Raw genomic sequence first — 21780 nt, 5'->3', positions numbered from 1 at the left:
TGGCAATCAGGAGAAGTCCCAGATGATTGTAAAAAGGGCAAATGTAGTGCCCATATTTAAAAAATGGAAAAAGGAGGATCCAGGAAACTACAGACCCATCATCCTCACCTCATTCCCTAGAAAAATCACGGGGCAGATCCTCAAGGAATCCATTTCTAAGCAGTTAGAGGCAAAGAAAGTGATTAGGAACAGTTAGCATGGATTCACCAGGGACAAGTCGTGCCTGACCAACCTAATTGTCTTCTATGATGAGATAACTGTCTCTGTAGATGTGGTATACCTTGATTTTAGCAAGTCTAAAACCTTAATACAGTCACCCACAACATTCTTGCAGGCAAGCTAAGGAGGTATGGGTTGGATGAATGGACTGCAAGGTGGATAGAAAACTGGCTGGAGCATTGGGCTCAGAGGGTAGTAATCAATGGCTTGATGTGTAGTTAGTAGTTGGTATCAAGTGGAGTGCTCCAGGGGTTGGTCCTGGGGACGGATTTGTTCAATGTCTTGATCAACAACCTGGAAGATGACATAGAGTGCACCCTCAGCAAGTTTGCAGATGACACCAAGCTGGGGGGAGTAGTAGATACATTGGAGGGTAGGGCTAGGATTCAGAGTGACCTAAATGAATTGGAGGATTGGGCCAAAAGTAATCTCATGAGGTTCGACAAGGACAAGTGCAAAGTCCTGCACTTAGGTCAGAACAATCCCATGTACCAATACAGGCTGGGGGCTCACTGGCTGGGCAGCAGCTCTGCAGAAAAGGACCTGGGGGTTACAGCATACAATAAGTAGCGTGCCCTTGTTGCCAAGAAGGCTAATGGTGTCCTGGGCTAATTGGTAGGTGTGTTGCCAGTGGGTCAAGGGAAGTGATTATTTCCTTTTATTCTGCACTGGTGAGGCCACATCTGGAGTACTGTGTTTGGTTTTGGGCCTCCCACTAGAGGAAGGATGTGGACAAATTGGAGAGAGTCCAGCAGAGGGAAACAAAAATGGTGAGCGGCTGGGACACAAAACTTTTTAGGAGAGGCTGAGGGAACTTGGCTTATTTAGTTTAGAGGAGAGAAGACTAAGGGGGGGCTTTAATAGCAGCCTTCAACTACCTGAAGGGTGGTTCAAAAGAGGATGAAACAGAATGAAACAGAAAGAGACTGTTCTCAGTAGTGGCAGATAACAGAACAGGGAGCAATGGTCTCAAGTTGCAGCAAGGGAAGTTTAGGTTAGAGATTAGGAAGAATTTTCTCATTAGGAGGGTATTAAAACACTGGAAAAGGTTACCCAGAGAGTTGGTAGAATTTCTAGCCTTGGAGGTTTTCAAGACCTGTCTAGACAAAGCTTTGGCTGGGATTATCTAATTGGGAATGTTCCTGCTTTGAGCTGGGGGTTGGACTAGATGATCTCATGAGGTCTCTTTCAACCCTAATTTTCTGTAATTCTATGGTGCTAGACCACTCCAGACAAGTATTTCTCTAACTTGATTTTAAAACCTTCCAAGGATGCAGATTTCACAGCCTTTCTGGGTAATGTGTTACAGTGCTTAATCACCCTTATAGTGAGGAAGTTCCTCCTAATATTCAACCTAAATTTCCTTTGCCGCAATTTAAGACTGTTATTCCTTATCCTTTCTCCTGAGGCCACAGAAAGTATTGTGTTTTCATCCTCTTCATAACCAGCCTTCAGGTATTTGAAGACTGTTATGAAACTCCCTCCCCACACACACAAACTTCTGCAAACTAACTAACTAAATAAAGCAGTCTGAATTTTCAAAAGTGCTGCTTCCCCCAGGTCCTATTGACATCTTTGGTTCTGTGAAGTACTTAGGCAAGAGCTGAAATCAAAAACAAGGCACAGGACAGAGCGAGAATGGTTGCGACATTTTTCCATCACAAAACCAAATTCTCTTTGCTTCTGGTCCATAGCTCATTTATATTTTTAATGTTACTTTATATATTAGTCATTAACCTAAAAAGTGTTGATTTATATCTTCATTTTAATTAATTTGGTGATGCAATCTGTTTACTGAGCAGGTAAATTTACTCTTTTCCCCCCTTTTTTAGGTGCAAAAGGTGATAATGGTGACATAGGGCCACCTGGTCCTAATGGAGACCCAGGTAATCTAAAAAGTATAAAGAATTTTTAACATATTAACATATATGTAATGTAATATATGTTCTCCTTGTAAGACTACCTAGTGAGCTGTGACAATATACACTTCTGAGTAACTTCTGATTTATTTACTGTAGTTTCCTGAATTATACTACTTTAAAACAAAAAAATAATAATTGAAACCTCAGTAATGGGTGGAACTTTTCTCTCCACTACTAGCTAGGGCAATATTTTGGAGCTCCTCATTAACCCAACATGGGTTTGACTACTCTAGTAATCTAATGGGAATGAGAATTAAGTTCTCTTCCCATCAAAGACCTTTGTGTAAATAGATGTCTTTGGACATCTCACTTCAGCCGCAGACTAGCCAGAAAAATCAGGTAGGAGGACTCTTGTGTCTCTGTGATGTGTCACTGATTTGACTGTTTGCACACAGGGGTCTACTGCCTTGTTGGTTTACATTGTTCACATTGCTTTTAAAATAAGGTTTTATCTTCGATTGCAGAAATGTAAATGTGGAAATTTTATTTGCATTAATTAATAAAAACAGAACTATTAAAAATATAACAAACAGGTTTGTAATTTAGCCAAACTCCCCAAGCACTTGCACATGCTGGTTATAGGTTACCCTGTAATCTGCACTTTGATTCTGTTCCATATTAAATGCAACTTAATGCAATTTCATTTTTTTCTCTGATTGAGAAAATCTATCTTCAATCACATGTGGAGAAGCAAGAAGAGAGGACATGGCCATGGCTTCTCCCCTCCAATAAAGCTAAGCCATTCCATTGCACATACTAACCTCCGTAACAAAAATGTTTTTTGCCATAAAATGGAAGTCCGTCATACTTTGTACTGCAGTTTACCTTGTGATACCAACAAAGGTGCCAGGGGCTGTTTCCCAGCCCTGGTCCTGTGATATCTTATAGGCCATCTAACCATGTGGTCTGTTTTAGCATCACTGTGGGATTTGTTTCCTCCTCTTTCTAGCCCTGACTTCACCCTTTTCACTAGCAGAATCTACTTTGGTGGCATCCCCGTACCCTTTGACTTCAGTCCAAAAATTTGATTACCCCTTTATGCAGGACTATGGGTTCTGTGCCTGGGTATCAAAGCACTTTTCTTAGGCTGTTTTTACAAATTTAATTTACCTCGTATCCTTAATCCTATGCTCTGCGTAGAATGGAATTTCTGTGGCATCACAGGTGGGCTAATTAGCACTGTCACTAGTGGGGCAGACTAATTGGCACTGTCACTCAGCAGCCTGCCTGAAGTACTGTATGGATGTGGCTACACTAATTCTGACTCAGGGGTCATACTTCAGGGTATAGGTAAGTTTATTGTGTAGCAATAGCATGACTTGGAGTGAGGCACCAGCTTTGGGTGTGGACTTAGAGGGTACATGAGATTGGCAGCTGCCGCTGCTTCCCTGTGATGCAAAAACTGCTTGTTACACCTCTGCTGCAAAGGACATGGCTAAAGAAGGGGTATTGAATAGGAAGTTGCAGCTTTTGCAGTTGCTAACCTTTACTTAGTAGTAGGCATGCTTCACATTTTTAATGTGCTTCCTACCTTAGAAAACCATCTGTTTGAGTCCCATTTTCACCTGCTTTATTAAGATATTTTCATAGCTTGCAGATTTCAGATGCTTCTTCCAAAATCATTTCCCTTCCTGTACTGTCACCAGAGCTTGAGCAGAATCTTGGTGAGCTCCTCTGGCCAGGTAGCATGTGAAGATGGCATCTTGTAATGTTGTTTGTTTGACCCAAACAGAAAATAAAGCAGACTGCAGAATGCAGAATTAATAATCCTTCTGGAGTGACCGAGAATTTGTTTCTTAACTTCTGGGGCCACTCAGAAGAAGGAGCTCCTACAAAAAAGTCAGTAAGGTACTACTCAAGACACATATGGGTGACAGAATTGGTGTCTGTAAGGATCATCAGTAAATTGCAATGCTGTGGGAGCAAGGAGAAAGCAGTGGAGCAGATGGGAGTTGGTCATCTAATTATTCTTTGGGTTTAGACCCACCATACCATTACATTGAAGTATGAGGAATGAGCAGACAGCATAAATTTCAACACTGGGGGTGCATCTACATGAGATGTTTACTGTGTGTGGAGCTGCCTAATTAACTCCACAGTAAATGTGTCATGTGTCTTCATGTGCAGCCCTATTAAGCTGCAGTAAATTAATAAACTCCACAGCAGGTTAGTACTTGTAAATACAAGTACTGTCCTAGGGCAGAGCTTTTTAGTGCACAGCAATGACTGTGTAGACGCTGACTCGACTGGCTGGGGCACAAGGGTGCTTCAATGTAGGGGTTGCCTGCCTGCTAGCTCTACACTGGAGTCCCTGTGTGCCTCAGCCAACCCCTCTGTAGCACACTGAACCAGGCTTGGTGCAGCCCCAAGCTGGCAGGCCAACCCCCCAAATCCCCCGCCAGCCTGAGGCTGTTCCAACCCTGTTCAACTTGCTGCAGGCCCAGGAGCAATTTCGAATGGCACACCTGGGAGCGATGAACTCCAGTGTGATATGCACTGAAGCTGATTGCTGTGACTTAATTGCATGTGTAGACATGCCCTGGGATATCTTACTTGAATCTAATATAGACTCATACTGGGAAAAAACAAGGTGTAACATACCATGGGGACAGGGGTAGCAGCAGCCTTTTCCCGGGGGGGTCTGAGGGCTACAGTAGACTGCGGGTGAGAGCAGGACTGGCTCAGCTGTGCGGGGCATAGGGTAGCCCAGGAGGGAGGCAGGGGGCTTGGATGGGGTGGCACTGGGAGGGGTGACTATAGGCGGGGCTAAGGCGAATTTTAGGGATTAGTGTTGTATATCTGTAGCCATCCTGCGGTATTTTTTATAGTAAAAAAGAATACTATTTGCTCTCCTTCAAGCTGATGTCATAGGTATGATAATCTCGTGTCTCTGCAGCTCCTGGTACAATTTACTTCCATGTACAAAATCAATGTAAATTACATTAGTGTAAATGTGTCGTGTGTCTAGGTTCTTTGTGTCTTTGAAAATATTCCTTTAAATGTGGAGTGGATTGATGAGCTTTCTCACAGTGCTGTTATTTATCATTCTGATTCTTGAGCCAGAATGCCAAGTACCTACCCTACAGAGTGCAATTTTCTAATTTGTGTATTGACAGTTAGCTCAGCACTTGGGTACTGATGCTGGGTAGCTGGGTAATTAAATGTATATTTCAGTAGCTATATGCAGAATAGGGAAGTAGAACTTGAAACTATTATTTAAACTTGGGTTCATAACTACAATCTCATTAAAACTGCATTTTTTTTAGACTAATGTCAGTGTCGCAGGACACTTGCGCGCCCCGCTCTTGATGATGGTGAAGAACTTAAGGGGGAAGGTGTGTAGCAGAGCACTAGGGTGCTTGCTACTAGCAATAGTAATAAAGAGAGCTGCCAATCACCAGGACAGCTCAGGTGAGGGTTGCCAGGGCAACTAATGTTGGTCAGCTGGCCAGGACTGGGCAGGGCCGGGCCTTTATAAATAGCCCAGGCCTGAGCCTAGCTAGTAGTTCCTTCCAGACAGCTGTAGGAGAAGGAGCTTTGTGGGAGAGCTGAGTAGCTTGGGTTGATGGTTGCAGTCTGACCACTCTGGCTGGCTGCAATGATGCAGGGGTAAAGAGAACCCTGACGGAGGTAGGAGAGCCAGCATAGAGTGGAGTTGGTGTTATAAGCTTGGGGGCTTATGATGGGTTATAGCTGGCTGGCATATAGTTTGTTGAGTTGAGTTACAAGCCTGGAGGCTTATTGTGTTTATGTTACAGCCATTTGGCTTTGGTTTTGGTTATCAATATACCGGAGGGCCGGGTGAGGCTGTAGGGGTGTGAGGAGGCCTCATGGGAGCTCCCCAATAATCTGGGGGGTTCCCGGTGCCCAGTGGGGCACAGTGAGTGGTGCCAGTGGGGCACAGCTGTTTGCACCGGAGAGGCGCGGTGTGCGGGGTTTTGGACCCCAGCCCATGTAGGCGGTATTTGGCCCAGTGGGGCAAACGACCCAGGAAAGGGTCAAGGGGCCAGGCACAGCTGCGGTCAACTGAGCCCCAAGTGCGAGAAGCGTGGCATAGGCCCCAGAGGGAGCAATGGGCACGAGAGGCGTGGCATAGGCCCCAGAAAGCGGGTCTGGGGCCAGGCGGGGAAAGGGCTGCCTGAGCCCAACTTTGAGAAGCCTGAGTAAGGGCAAGAAGCACAGGAAGCGCAGCATAGGCCCCAGAGAGGGCGAGGGAAGTGCGAGCAGCGCGACACAGGCCCCAGAGAAGGCTGAGCAGAACAAGAGGCCGGAGTGAGCAATTTGTCCCCGACCAGCATGAAGCCCCGGAGAAGGGTGGGCGTGCGGTATAAGCCTGGAGAGGGGCGGATGTCCAGATAGGGGCCAGATTGATAAGAGCTCGACAGCCGCACAGAAGCCCAGTGGGGCGAGTAGGCCCGGGAGAGGGGAATAGAAGCCCAGGAGGGGTGAATATAGGACAAGAGAACGTCCAGTACAGCTGCGAGGCTTGGGGCGTGCTAAAGGGGAGGTTTGGAGGCATGCATTAGCCCTTAAGGTGGGGGTGCACTGAGGTACCCCATACGGAGCAGGGGTAGTTCAACTTACACCGTGTATTGGGAGATAAAGGCAGCCTCCCTAATTGAACCAACTACCATCAAAGACGTGGCGGGCAAGGATAAGAGGGTGCTGGATCACCGAAGTTGACACGGCAGGGGGCGCTAGTGGGATCACGGCCGCCCCTGCACCCACTCCGTGACAGTCAGTTTGGTGTAATAGACAGTTTTCGGTGATCTAAAGTCTTCTGTTGGAAGAACTACAATGAATCCAATATTTTTGAAAAGGACAGAACTGTGTTATGGCTAATTACATGCCTTACATAGGGAGAGCAGCATTTGCCTCTCTGATTAGCTATCTAGGCAACCCCCACTTACCGCTCTTTACTTTTTCTTGAAAAACCGAGTGTTAAGTGAAACCAAAATTTTTTGATGACCCAAGATGGCGACCACGAGTGTTTTATAACAAAACTTGCTGAGTGATAAGTGGAATCGGGTATCAATTTAAAATGAGCGTTATAGCACTAAGTCAACCAGTGTTAAGCGGTGGTTGCCTGCATAGATACCTCAGGAGGGAGCATTGGCAATGTGCACCCCCTGAGCTCGGCTATGCATTGGCAGTAAAACCAGAAGTACTGGCAGAAGTGCACTTCCAGTTTTGCTGGTTTCCCCTTTGGTTCCAGGTTCAGTGATCAGCTGCTGGGGGACCGCCCCCCCCATTAGCGATCTGGTACCCCCCCCCCCGGACTCGGGAGGCACCAGTCACCCATGGAAGGGAGAAATACACAGTAATCCATATAGACTCCTGCTTTGAAAATGGATCTCACAGCATAGATCAATTCATAGAGAAGAATTTTATCCTTTAAATGTGTGCCCTTGGGTACTAAGATTCAGGTTAAACAAATCCATATTTTTGTTTCCTTTGGACAAGGGTCTGTATCATGGTTGCTACCAAAAGAGGTCACTGAAGTTGTACGAAGAGTGAACTGAGGCTGTCAGGTCATTACCTCAGGTCAGAGTGAGGGAGATTGATGGAACAACATGGGGAAGTTTAATGGTGGTTGCTGTTATTTAGGTAGAAGATTTCACTCTTCTGGGTCATCAGGCTGGCTGCTTATATGAGCAATAAGTTTACCTTAAAACATTTCATAAATATTCTTATTTATGTTTGTATAGTTTATTTAATGCTCAGCATCCCTTGATCTCTGCAGGCATCCCCTGTGAATGCAGTCAGCTAAGGAAGGCTATTGGTGAGATGGATAACCAAGTGGCCCAATTGACAACTGAATTAAAATTCATAAAAAATGGTAGGTTTGCATTTGTAGCTCCTTTTTCTTTCTCATTGCCTCGCATATTTTTAATAGCAAAACTGCTCTTAAAGAATATTTGCCATTTTATGTTTCATTTGTATAGCTGCTTTTTGTGGTGTACATTAAGTTGGTTTATAGAAATGCGAGTGCTCACTTTTCAGCACTGCCCTCCCCCGCAGCTGTTGCTGGTGTGCGAGAGACGGATAATAAGATATACCTACTGGTGAAAGAAGAGAAAAGGTACATGGAAGCCCAGCTGTACTGCCATGGAAGAGGAGGAACACTGAGCATGCCCAAGGATGAGACTACCAATGGTCTGATTGCTTCATACATCACTCAAGCAGGGCTCACCAGAGTATTCATTGGGATTAATGATCTTGAAAAAGAGGGAAATTTTGTGTATTCTGATCGATCACCCATGCAGACCTTCAACAAGTGGCGCAGCGGTGAGCCCAATAACGCTTATGATGAGGAGGACTGTGTGGAAATGGTGGCTTCCGGTGGATGGAACGATGTTGCCTGTCATATTACAATGTATTTTGTTTGTGAATTTGACAAAGAAAATGTCTGAGGATATCTGCTTTTTATATAATTTTTTTTTTATAAGTTACCCTTTGTTTATAAAGTACCAGTGATATTTTACAGGTATATAACATTAGTGTTGTACAGCTGTAAATATAATATAGGTATTTCAAATATCAATATTTACCCTTCAGAAGGGAAGAGCAATGTTAAAATAAAGGCACAGTTTGTCTTGGAAATGTACGTATTTAGACTAAAATATGTTTGGGGGCTAATTTTTTCCTTAGTGCAGTTAATGAATTGCAGTTTCATGACTGTATGGAGAGTGGATATTGACCCTTTGTTAAAATGTTATTTCTGGAGAAGTAGATTCTTGATATTGCTTTATCTTATCAAGTTTGTTTTATTGCTTAATGTTAACTGACTGTAATTATACCAGGTGGTGCTTCTGGCTCATTGAAGCCATAAAGCATATATTTTATATAATCCAGCTACTTAGTACAAGTATTACTTTAGATTTCTGAATGCACAGCTTTATACCAGTTTCTGTGATACATAAGTAAAGTAGACAACTAATCAGTTCTACAATCTTTGTAATATTTCTTTATTAAACTGTTTGCAGATGACATTGCATTGATACACTTCAACAAAAGCCGTAGGCTAGAACAACTCATCTCAAGTATGACAGACCAGGTGGCTTCAGTGACACATCAGCAACAGATGGCTTTCCTTACATCTGTGCCAGTGCCATCCAGCTGGGAGCTGTGCATCTACCAGCACCACTTCCCTTAGCCGCCCTGGTTCTGTAGCTGCCATGTGGGCATGGCTTCTAGCCAGGGGGAAGCTGCGCTGTGGCCAGGCAGCTGCAAACTGCATCTGCACTGCTGCCACTTCTCCCTGCCTCCCTTCTGTTCCTGCCCCACAGTTTGCTACCACCTTGTGGCTGCAGCACAAGTGTGATTGCTAGATACTCAGCCCTGGGGCGCTCCCCACTGGCTGAAAACTGAGCCCCAGTTGGGGGTTGGGAAAGAAGAAGCAGCAGTGATTTGCAGATACCTGGAAGCTTCCCAGCCCCAGCATGGGGATGGGAATGAGCACAGGCAAAGCTGTCCAGCTCTACAGGCCAGATCTGCAGCTTGTTAAAGGCTGCCAGGTACTCATTTGGAGGATGGGCTTGAGTACATGCTTAGCAGATTGTTGCTGATGACAATATTAAATAGGACAGGACCCAGGACAGATCCTTGGGGAACTCTGCCCAGTACCCCCTCCTGATTAAACATTCAGCCATTGATGACTACTCTTTGAGCACAGTGGGTTAATAAGTTATATATTCACTGTGCAGTACTTTCATCTAGGTTGTTTCCCTAGCTTACGATTGAGAACATCATGGGATATATAGTATAAAGGTATATCACAACTGAAAATTTGCTTTGGAAAGTACACTTTAAAAAGGACCAAGTGTCCCATAGGAGTAAACAAATGAGACTCCATTATGTTCAGTTTCTTTTATTCCTGAGTAGAGACTTCAGGCATTGGTCCAATATGATGTCCTTTAGTTCCATTCTTTGAATTACTAAAACAGTTTGCTCTCCCTGCATTCTTCATGGCTACACCTTTTCTTATACAGTATCTTATTTACTTCTGAAAAAGGTTCATTTTTTTTCCCATGGACTTATGGGTTTTAATTTCAACATAATGCCCAACTAATTTGTGTATCCAATTCAATAATGCCTGAGACTGAAAAATATGGTTTATTGTTAAAGGTAAAAAGGCATAGGAAGAGTGATTAATAACATTGCAGTAGCTGGTTGACAAAAAAAAAAATTTAAACTGCAAGTGTCTAGATGGGAAGTTCATTGAGAAACCCTTATATGTCATGTTTTTCAAGAATTGTGTGGACAGTGTTTTAAGATAACTTGTAAGGGTAATGGACCTAAATATTGAATGATAACCTAAATACACATTTGGGAAAAGTATCTTGAAGAAATTCCATCAGGTTTTCCATCTGCTTCAAAATAGCCTCTACAAGAGGCATGTTCGAATTGTAGCACATGTGCTATAAGTGGCACAGGTAGTCACTGTTTGGGGCAGATTGGGAATGTGGCAGGCATAGGCAGATTAACGTGTGGGCCATCTGAGCCTGGGCCCCTGGATGCCTGGAGGGTGGATATAAGGGTGGGGCAGCTCGGCATGGATGAAAGCAGCAGCTGGGCTGGGCCAGGCATGCAATGCAGCTGGTCATGGCTCCTGGGTACTGGGTGGGGCATGGGGCAAGATCACATTGGAGCCCTGGAATTGGCTGCAGCCACCAGTGGCAGGGAGTGGAACTGAGCTCAGTGCGTGGCTGGCACCTGCCAGTGTCAGGGTGGCCTGAGTGCAGCCAGGTCCTGGCCCAGCTTGGCCATGATCCTGTGCATTTGCTGGGCACCACTGCAACCAGACTGAGTCACAGGGGGGTGAGAGGCATTCCTGGAGCCTGGTCTGTGCTGTATGTACCTTGCAAGCAGTAGCTCTGCACCCCCAGTACCATCTGACCACAAGGCAATGTTGTGTGGGGTCCTGTGCAACTGACCCCGGACTTTGGCTGCAGTGTGGACCTGCTGGCAAGGGCAGCTGTGGCTCTTGCCCTGGGCTTGAGGGGTAGCATGTACTGCCTCAGCTGGTGCTCTCGCTGCATTGCCCGGGGACAGAGCCTGCAGCTGTGGGGCAGGGTGTGGGATGCGGGGCGGGGGAGAGGGGCAGGTTTAGGGCCCCAGTGAATCTTAATCCACCTCTGGGGGCAGGAAGCACAAGCCAGATGGGCAGCAGCAGAAAACAGAGCAGCAGTTCAGGCAGAGGAAGGTGACTAGAGTGGCACTGGGGAGGGTGCAGGCCTTAATTTGTGGCACACCTGCTGAAAAGGTTGGTTCTCACTGATCTATAGACTGGAAAACCAATCATAGCTGCTGCACAGTACTACAATTTATGGTGAACTGTTGTTTGCAGGATTTTTGCTCATATCCACAGGATTTGCCAACTTTTGGCATTATACTCAAGAAAAAAACCAGTCCTGTTGTGACATGTTTGTTATGTGAAGTTAAACCTTTTATGTATAGGGCTTTAGAATATTACTATTAATATGTGAAAAGCAAACTGGACATAGTGCAAGAGACAGAATCCTGAAGAATAGATGTTGACTAGTTCTTGGCTAACTTTCTTCTGGTATAGGTAAGGCGTGGCTCCTGTTAGTTTGGTCTTCTTCAAGCTATGGATATCTAACCCCGTCTTTATGTTGTTCTATGTCTACATACAAAGGTTCCTAGTCTAAGAGTTTGAGAAAGACTAGCAAATGTGTTCTGATGGGTCATTTGCACTCATGAACTTTTGAGATTTATAATGATTTTCTTATGGCTAATGCAAATCTTCAGAGAACCTTTAATCTACCAATATGCTTGGGTAAAATCTTTTCACTATATTATATTAATTAGGACAGGGGTATCAAACTTAATTTTGTGCCCTAGATTGGATCCAAACTGTGAGGTTCCTTGTGGGCTTCAGATGCTACTCTCCTGCTGTTGATTGCTATATTCACCAGGGCCCAACGCCCCAGGTTCTTCAGCAGCCCACTCCCCTTGACTATGCTCCCACCTTCCAGTGGCTTGCTAGTAGCCTGGAAGGCCAGCTAGAGTGGCTTCATAGGCCAGTTTTGGCCCATAGGCTGTAGAGTTGACACCCTGGGATTAGAGGAATATAAGATGAAATTCCACATGTCTAAAATTCCCCGCTTGTATTGCATTTACACAAACACATTGTCTCAAAGCTGCTTTATTTTTGTGCCTAAGTTATTAAGTCCACTCAGTCTTTGCCCATTTTCTTTAAGGTTCAACGTGCTTGGGTTATTCTACTCTATTCAGAACTGTTAGCCAGACAGTTGGAGAAAATAATTTATAGCCCTGTTCCACAGGAATGGTCCCATGACAGTTAGTAAAAGAATGGAAGAAGAGAGGTAGAAGTATCCTAGAGACAGGCTGAAGTACTCCAGAGCAGGACCTGAGGGTTACAGTAGACCATATGAGCCGAAGTGGGGATTTGATAACAGTCTTAAAATATCTGAAGAGTGACTTCAGAGAGGGATGGAGATGAGCTTTTTTTCTGTGGTTGTAGGGGACAGGACTAGGAATAATGGCAGTCTGCAGGATCCTGGGCCATCCTGATGGTGGGTGACAGGCCAACAGACAGACAGCATGCTCCCCTCCATGGTCATGCCCTGAACAGAGCAGGCAGGTTGCAAGTGGCACATTCCTATGTGCCAGCCCTCTGGGCAAGGCTGAGACTGGGAAGCTAGGTTCCACCTGTGCCCAGAGCCTGGGCAGGGACAAAAGCAAATGGCTAGCATGTCCAGCCCTGTCTAGAGCTTGGGAGCCACAGCTACAGGCAATGATGAGTCCCACAGGGGCTTTCAGCACCTGGTGATAGCCACAGGGCAAGTGGGAGCTTGCAGGTCTGGGTTAGCTCAGGTCAACCTAGAACTTCCCTTACAGGGCAGTGCTGGCCCCAGAGAAAGGGAAATGCTGGTATAGGCACTGGGCTATGCTGCTTTCCTCCACCGGAGCCAAGGACATCTCGTCAGAGACCAACCCGACTCCAGCTCCCACAGCAGGAACCTGACTGCTCTGAAGACACCAGATGCCAGATACCTTCAAGGGCCTCAGGGGGGTTTATCGTACCTGTGGTCCCAAACTACCCACAGGGGTTGGCCTGATACAGGGCTGCCCTGTGAATCAGGCTTGTGACTGGGGGTGAATCCTGAAGAGCCTTAGTTGCCTGAGGAAGGTGGACACACACTACGAGGCCTAAGCTAGGCACATAAGTAAATGACAGATATAACGGTTTATGCTATATTACTTATTCATTTCTATGTGGTATGGACATCATTGGTGGTTGATCCTTGCCAGAGTACCCGGGTCTGGCCAGCTCACGTCAGTCCCAGACCACTCTGTTGTTCTTCTTATGTCAGACCTTTCTCCTGTCATGTGAAGACAAGTGCCTCCTAGGGATCGCCTATCCCAATACCATCACAGGAACACCTGAGTGGAAAAGGGTGGGGTGTAGGGGAGAAGAAGCTCCACAGAAGATGTCTAGACACTGAGACCTGCGCCCATCTCAGTGTATTACACTACAGTCAGGTACCATCTCCTAATAACCCTTTCGTTAACAGCAAGTTGTGGCAGGCAGGATATAGAGATAAGGAGGCAAAACATCCACTGAGAGTATGTCACCAAAGCCCTAGCCCAGTGAGGCCCTTTGGCCTAGGTCCCACTACACCTGGCATGGGAATGTGAGAGTGGTGAGTAAATACAATATTTGATGAATAAATTTGTTACTCAACTGAGTATTTTCATTATTAGTAAAATTTGTTCTTTAATGTCTGGGAAGTTTAAATATCCCATAATAATGCAACTCCTGGTTGTAGCTGTCCTCTGACTAACATTACAGAGATTTCTGTCCATATCTAAATTTGACCCTGGAGTTAGCATTGCCATGTTAAAACCATTTTTATTAGTCTTCCTCAGAATGATTTTTGACTCAAACAGATTTGATTTTTCCATGTTATCTCTTCTCATTCCTTTACTGTCTCTTATATCAGTAACTTACAGTACTCCCTTTACAATTTATTTATCACTTTTACCTGTATTTCTATCTTTTCAGTATTACAGTATACTTTTCAACATCTATGTTTTAGTCAGGAACTCTCTTCTATGTTTTTTTATATTTCTATAAGGTCCAGTTTTACAGCTTGCAGCAGTAGTTCAGGTTCCTTCGTTTTGTTACCCAGGATCTTGGCATTTGTAAACGGACATCTCAGTTTTTTCCTGCTGACCATGCTCAGTTTCCAACCCAGTCTCTATATATATTACCTCCCTGACTAGTGTTCTCATCATAGGAAAGTAGGGCCAGAAGGGACCTCTGGTGGTCATCTAATCCAATGCCATTTGAGGGAGGATCATTCCTATCCAAACCGTCCCCTAACAGTCCTTGTCTAACCTGGTCCTAAAAGCACACAATCAACCCTGCTGTACAATTATGAAACACATTGCCTAAAAACACCAAAAGCCCTATAACCTGCCACAGGTAAAGCAGGGGGATGAGGGCTGTCAATGTCGTGCCACTGCAAGATTTGTTAAATTCCCTTGACAGACGTGGATGGCTCCTGCTACAGAGGAAGGCAACCCCCCATCTGTACTAATCTATGCTAGGTTGTTCATGCTTCTTGCTGTTCATCTTTCTGGCTGCTGACATTTCTCTATCCATTGCTATATCTTAGTTTACCTGATTTTCCTTCTCTTCTGTGATTAAATCAGGCATTGAGATTACATCCTTCTCAGCCTTCTCCCTTCTGTGAAAGAAGAGGTAATGAATATGGATATTGAAAAGAAGGTAAGGAGGACAATTTAACATCCTATTCCTAGCCAAATAATTCCTGACTATGGCCCTGCGACCAAATATCAGTATCCATCACTCGAGTGACCCACCAGGGATCTGTTACTGTATGCACGTTAGTAGGAACATCATTAAGTGAACCTATTCAAATACATAGGTGCTTTTCTGCCTGTTTTTGTAAATGTAAAAATGTTAAATGCTGCCAAAATTCAGCAGTTGCTGGTTTGGTGTGTAGCTGGATGAGCTCTGTGTTATCATGCTGTCACCTAGTGGCAGCAAGAGGCAACTAAGAGACCATTTGTGGAAAACTGGGATGACTGAAATCTGGTTTGGGCTTGTTTCGGAGACATCACAGTACAATGCAACAGCACATGGACTATTAAAACCATGAACCATGCAGTCACTAGTGCACCGATTTTCCAGCTCTGAATTCTTTCCTCCTCTCCCCCGCCCTCCCCAAAAGCTACCAGTAAATCCTGCATCCTTCAATGACATGAATTTGTCCAGAGAATAACAGTTGTCATACCCAAGAAGGAAATGGATCAGACTGGATATTCCCAGCAGCACAGCATGATGTAGATCCTCAGCATGTATAAATTAGCTTGAGGCAAACCTGATTCACACCAGCTGCAGGCACAGCTCAACAACCTCAGCAGGGTTATTCTGAGCTTTCCCTAGCATCACAAAGTGTAGTAGAGTGTAATTTTTCCAGTGACAAATACAGCTTGATGGCTGGATCTGGCCCATGGAGGTGACTCATCCAGCCTGCAAGGCCCCTCTCGGGTTGGTCTGCCCACCTCCATGGGCAAGATTTGTCCATCAGGGCTCACTGCCCTGTCTGCCACAGCCCTTGTGTCAGCATTAATTCCCACTGTTTGGGCACAGCTCCAGACTTCCTCATCTCCTGCCAGAATCAGTTTTTAGTTGCCTCTGTTGACTAAGATGGGCAGCAGGTGAGAAGGTGATGCAGGGGCATATGGTGGTAACATTAATTCCTTTGGTTCTGGAGCCATGCTGAAACAGTGGCTCTGGCAGTGTCAGGGATTAATGCTGCTACCACCTCTTGCGGGTTGTCCCGCAGTCTGGATTTGGCCATGGGGCAAAATGAGTTGGACACTGCTGTTTTAAATTAGTGGAGCCAAGTTCAGATTTGGCATAGCTGACACTTCTCATGCAAGTATCTGGGCCCTATTCAGTGCTGACATGACGTAGGGGTAGAGATGGGTCAAAATTGACCCAACTCTTGGGCGTGCGTGGAGCAGAGATAGGTATAAATTAAACATTGTAAACTTGTACTGATTTAGCTCACACTGGAAGTCTGAGATAATGCAATGTACAAGTCAAAAGAGAGAGAAGGAATTAGACTATAGCAACAAAGGCAATTAACACACAGATGGCTGTTAATGTAGGCCCTCCTTCCCTTTCCCCCCCTCACTTTTATGTTAATCTCTGAAGCCAAACTTGGTGCAGTGTTTGCTTCAGTGAAAAGTGATTTTTAACTGTAAGTTGGTGCCCTCTAGTGAAGAAAATGTATACGAGTTCCACACTGCTCTTGCTTCATCCTTCAGCTCAGTTGTATTAATAAGTAGGTACCAAATGTCAGGAATTAAAACATTAATGTATTAAATTCATTGTGTTTGTTGAGAACACAGACAAGAAAGATGATATAAAAATGCAAAATATCAATTAATACCAGTTTCTTACATACCAGCCCTTTGGGTTTTCTCTTAATCCAGCTCCCTGCTGTTTTATCAGCACAAATTCCCTACTTCAGTAGAAAGAAATTTAATAGGGAAATAGTGTTTTATCCTGATAAAGAGCAATATATCTTTGTACATACCCAAGAGTGTATTTAAAAGAATAATTTGCAGCTGACCCCAGAGTTGGGTATCTCCATGGCACGCTGATGTCATACCTCTTAAAAATGGAAGCGAACTCCTGGGCCCATTGATTTTGTTGTTAAAACGGACCAGATCTACCACACCCATTATGACGAAGACACCCTGCATAGATGCTGGTGACTATATCTATTCTTCTAATTGCTTGTTGGTACTAGAATTCTGGACATTTGTTCTTTAAAGATCCTTTATTTTCTTGCATCTATGCTAGCCCACAAGGCCAGTTTATTATACATTTTATACTATACATCCTGCATTGTAGGATTGATTTCCATGTCAAATGCTACTCGGAATGGGTCTGTTCAAAATTTAGCCCATGGCTTTAACTGACAGGAACATACTCAAATTCAGTTTTTGGGGTAAACAGCTGAAATCCCTTGGTCTCTTGCGGTAGGTACCTTTATTGTTTCAGTTTCCCTTAATTGTGCTACTGTGGATATGTGCAGTCAAGAGCTGTGTACATCAGGGGTTGGCAAGCTATGGCCTGTGGGCTGGATCAGGCCTATACAGCCTTTGGATCCAGCCCATGAAGCCAGAGCTTCGATGGCATTCAACAGTGCATGGCTCTCTCTGAGCCATGCCACTGTCAGCTGCCTGTGGCTCCAGTGGAGGGGGAGCTCTGCCTGTGCCATGCTGCAGCCAGGTGGCATGGACTCTGTCAGAGCGGGGGATATTGCTTCACCATACCACAGCTGAGCAGCAGGGAGAAGTGACAGTGGCAGCCAGGTCTTGTTGTCCTCAGCCTAAGCTGGGCCATTCCTGGCCACTCTACTGGTAAACATTGCCACCTCTTATTGTCACCTTTTAACTCAATAAGAAGAAATATTCCATACATTCCCATCCATCAGTTAAATTCACCCTTTTTGTAGTGGCTGCACCTTGCTACTCTGATTTTTATCTGAGCTGAATCTAAAACCATATATTCCTCAGTTATTCTAGATTATTTCTGTTTATCTAGGGTGGAATTTTTAAAAACACACAGTGTCGCTCTAACTCTTCTGTTGAATTCAGTGGGATCAGAGGTAAGCAACACCAAGGACTTCTGAGAATCCCACCCACTGTGCTGAAAATATATGTGGTGCTTGACAACAATTCACTAATTTGCACCTATGCTAAATTTAATATTCTTCCCTGCTTGGCTCTATTTTGATCTCTCTACTCTTACCCTGTTTATCTTTTTATTGACTATGGACAAAAGAACAGATCTCATCACTGCTTAAACAAAAAATGTGTGTATGTGTGCGTGTGTATGATGGAGTAACCTATAGTTAGATGCCCCCACAGAAACACATATTAAATACTGAACAGACGGAGGGAAATTATTTGTCATAAGGTTAAAAAAGGGGATTAAAGGAGAATATTTAAACCTGTTATGAAATGTTTAAAGCTCAGATGGAGAATAACTGAGATTGCACAGGTTAGGCTCATTGCTAGGAAAATAATGGAAATGAAAAGACAAACATATAGTACGGATCAATATTAAACAAAGTAGTGTGTGAAGAAATAGTCTAAGAAAAGAGAAAGTTAAAAAATCTACTAAGGGGAAGCTGTAGCTTTGAGTAATATTTTGTAAAAAGGGCTGTGGGGGAAAGCTAGTCATGGGGCATAATTAACCTCCTTTTTCCTGACTTTTTATGGTTTTCAGTAGGTATATGGTTCCTTTAATTAACCTGAACTACTTTGTAGAGGAGGTTTTGGGTGTGAGAATTAGATATTTAAGTTTATCCTCACATGTCTCTTTACATGTTCATCATTTTTTATTTATATTCAGTTGCTCTATTGGCAGATGATCATGTAATCCACTTGAACTGCCTTTGTTGAGTGACAGAACATGATTACATCAACCAGTGAGGAGCCAAGCCGATCCAGGGGATGTTTAACTTATTTAAGGCTTAAACTGAGCTGTATCATAAACTCTGTTTCAAGGAGGTGCAGTTTTTCACTGTCCCAGGAGCAGAGTGGGAACCAGAGTCAGGGTGTTGGTGGGCTGGGAAGTCACAGTCTATTTCCCTGGTCTATGAGAGCCCTTTGCCTTGTACAGATCCCTTCCCCTGGTACACTGGCTTGGCTATGTTAACCAGTTAGCTGTAGGACACAGCCATACTTCTTTTTTATCCTCTTCATTCCTGCACATCATGAGAGAGGGGCTACTGGTCACCAAAGGCTGCTCCTCTTTCTGTGATATGTGCTGCAGCCTGTGATATGTGAGGAAGCACAGTCCTCACAGAGTAAAGCAGGGATTTCAGTCCTTGTGTTGCAATACATGGCTGAAAGATGGAAACCTTTGTTATACAGAGGTCAACACAGTGATTAGGGCCCAGAGAGGGTAATTTTGGTGACCCCTGAATGCAGGAAAGACCTGCAGCCTAATTTCAACAGCAAGAGCTTTAGAGATGGGGTCTTGTCCCATATCTCAGCTGGGAACCACTGTAGTAAGTATTTATGTTAAAAAGAGTTCCAGCTGCCTACTTTTAGCTGAATTACAAAAAAGATTCACAGGACATTTGCCAACAGACCCTCTATGGCTGGGAAGTCCTGGATTTTTACCAACTAGCTTAAGGACTTGTCCTCTCAGTTCACATTCTAGGACAGTGGTTCTCACCCTTTTTTGTACCAGGACCCATTTGTAAACACTGGTGGCCTGTCCCGACCCACTGCCCCCAGGCCCCCAGCGTGTGGGATATGGGGAGCCCCAAGCAGCCTCTTGCAGGCTGGAACTCTGACAGCCTGCAAGGGAAAACCATGGTTTCCTATGTTTTTCTCTTTCTTTAAAGAAGAATCCATTTTTAATGTTTGCTGATCTATTTTTTAAAGTTTGTTTGCGATGCTTTCATATATTCTTGCAACCCACTTTTGGGTCATGACCCACAGGTTGAGCAACACTATTCTAGGACATGAGCAAATGAAAGACTTCATGCCTGCAAGAATTTTTAGCTTGTGTGTCTCCTTCATTTAATGGCCCATTTAGGTGGGTGGCAAGTGCACGACTGGACTGACCCCAAGTACCCTGCAGTTAGGGTAGGGGCTAAGCACACAAGCTAAGGTGGGGGCAGGAGCCACACTAGCTGGATTCAGTTCCAGATTCACTATAAGCAAAGCTTGTGCAAGAACCGCTTTGGAGGCAGTGGCCATGTCTACATGGGTGTCAGACTGCACAATTGTTACTGCACGGTCATTTAGTACCTACACAGAGCAGTAACTGGCATTACTGCACAGTACCATTTCTGCAGTTTTTTTTCCAATGGTAGTGTGCAGTAGCAATGAGCTACTGAGCAGTAGCTCATTACTACTGTGAGGTAGCTTCATGTCAGGGTTAGTGCCTGTCAACTCTACTGCACGGTAGCAATGAGTAGCTTATTTAAGGCTCATTGCTACTGCACAGTAGCATTTCATGTAGCAATGTAGACGTGCCCAGTAGGGAGGAAAACCCTCCCTGGGAGCTCTGTGGAAAGGTTTTCAGGAGACACTTGTGGTGAAGGTCTCTGCAAGTTCTCTTTTGGGATGGGGTGTCCTTTTTTCTTTTGGGCTAGAGTGCAGCAAGGCTTAGGGGACATTTCTCAACCTTCCCTTCACCATTATTAATGCAGAAGAGAAGATAAATCTTTATTTGTGAATTCCAGTATTTGGTCAGTGGCTTTTCTCAAAAGCATTTATGCCATTAGTAGAAGTATTCATCAGGGCAGTATCCTGTTTGTGACACCAGGGGAGTGATTACATTTGTGTTCTTTTGGAATATCCTTCAGGATAAAAGGCTATTGTGTAGGTTTTATTGTGCTTCCTGGCACAGTAGCTTGATGTGGACAAGGAAACTGAAACAGATGCAAACTCTGCAGATCCAGCAACATCAAAGGAAAGCAGATCTGGTCAAACTTCCAGAATGAGATGCACCTGCTACTACTCAGTATTGTCGAGTACTGAATTGAAGCACAGAGATTACACTGCTGTATCTTTCATAAATATATGTATCATTTCATGAATCCTGTATCAATGATGAGACAAAGAGATGTCAGAGGCAGGCAAGATATGTGCTGCAGCCTGTGTACAGGACCTACACCTCATGCAGGAGGTACTCATCCCCACTAGGGAAAACGCCATACTGGATCTGGTGTTAGCCTCTGGGGACAACCTGGTGGGGGAGGTGCTAGTACAAGGGAGGCTAGGGGACAGTGATCATGAAATGATCCAGTTTGCTATTCAGAGAAAGGTGGGGAGGGGAACTAGCACAGCGCAAATGCTTGGCTTTAGGAAAGCCAACTTTGATGTGCTCAGGGCAATGGTCAGGGAGGCACTCGGAGCCCAGGGTGTAGCTAGTATGGGGGGTCCAGGAAAGGTGGTCCTTCCTCAAGCAGGCTATTCCTGGGGCGCAGCAGGATGCAATTCCTCTGCGCAGGAAGGCGGGAAAAGGGTCCTGGAAACCTTCATGGCTAAGCGCGGATATCCAGGCTGGCCTGAGGACAAAGAAAAAAGCGTACTGGCAGTGGAAGCAGGGGGCAGGGACAAAGGAGGAGTATACCTCCTTGACCCGAGCTTGTAGGGATTTGGTAAGGAAGGCTAAAGCAGCACTGGAGTTTAGATTATCTTCTGGGATTAAGGATAACAAAAAGTCCTTTTTCAAGTATATAGGTAGCAAGAAGTCTCGGGGTAACATTGGACCCCTACGAGGCAGGGCAGGGCAGTTGGTGACGGATGCGTGTGAGAAGGCAGAACTCGTCAAAAAGTTCTTTGCCTCCGTGTTCCTGGCCACTGACAATGGGGTGCTCTCAGGTGATAGTGTAGAGAGGCCCAAGAAGGATGCGAGTTCCCCGACTGTTAGTTCAGACCTAGTTAAGGATTACCTGGAAGGCTTAGATGTGTCCAAGTCCGTGGGCCTGGATGACCTTCATCCACGAGTGTTGAGGGAATTGGCTGGTGTCATCATGGAGTCATTGGCACAGCTGTTCGAGGACTCCTGGTGCTC

The 21780-nt window shown here is 44.8% G+C and overlaps 1 protein-coding gene across 4 annotated transcripts in view; it reads left to right on the top strand.

The window, feature by feature from the left end:
- COLEC11 (collectin subfamily member 11) overlaps positions 1–9142 on the top strand; it is a 66855-nt gene extending 57713 nt beyond the window's left edge. For 3 of the 4 annotated variants that reach the window (XM_019537434.1, XM_019537436.1, XM_019537435.1), the window contains exons 5-7: positions 2052–2105; positions 7885–7980; positions 8145–9142. In XM_019537434.1, coding sequence (XP_019392979.1) covers positions 2052–2105; positions 7885–7980; positions 8145–8554 — 560 coding nt within the window. In that variant the 3' untranslated portion in view covers positions 8555–9142. The remainder of the gene's footprint in view (positions 1–2051; positions 2106–7884; positions 7981–8144) is intronic. The other variant, XM_019537438.1, reaches the window with a different exon arrangement.
- Positions 9143–21780: the final 12638 nt, after the last annotated feature.

The sequence above is a fragment of the Crocodylus porosus genome, unplaced genomic scaffold, assembly GCF_001723895.1.
Source record: "Crocodylus porosus isolate Cpor-Errol unplaced genomic scaffold, CroPor_comp1, whole genome shotgun sequence".
NCBI classification, from domain to species: Eukaryota; Metazoa; Chordata; order Crocodylia; family Crocodylidae; genus Crocodylus; species Crocodylus porosus.
The sequence above is the reverse complement of the archived record's forward strand: the minus strand, read 5'-3'. Positions and strand labels throughout refer to the sequence as shown.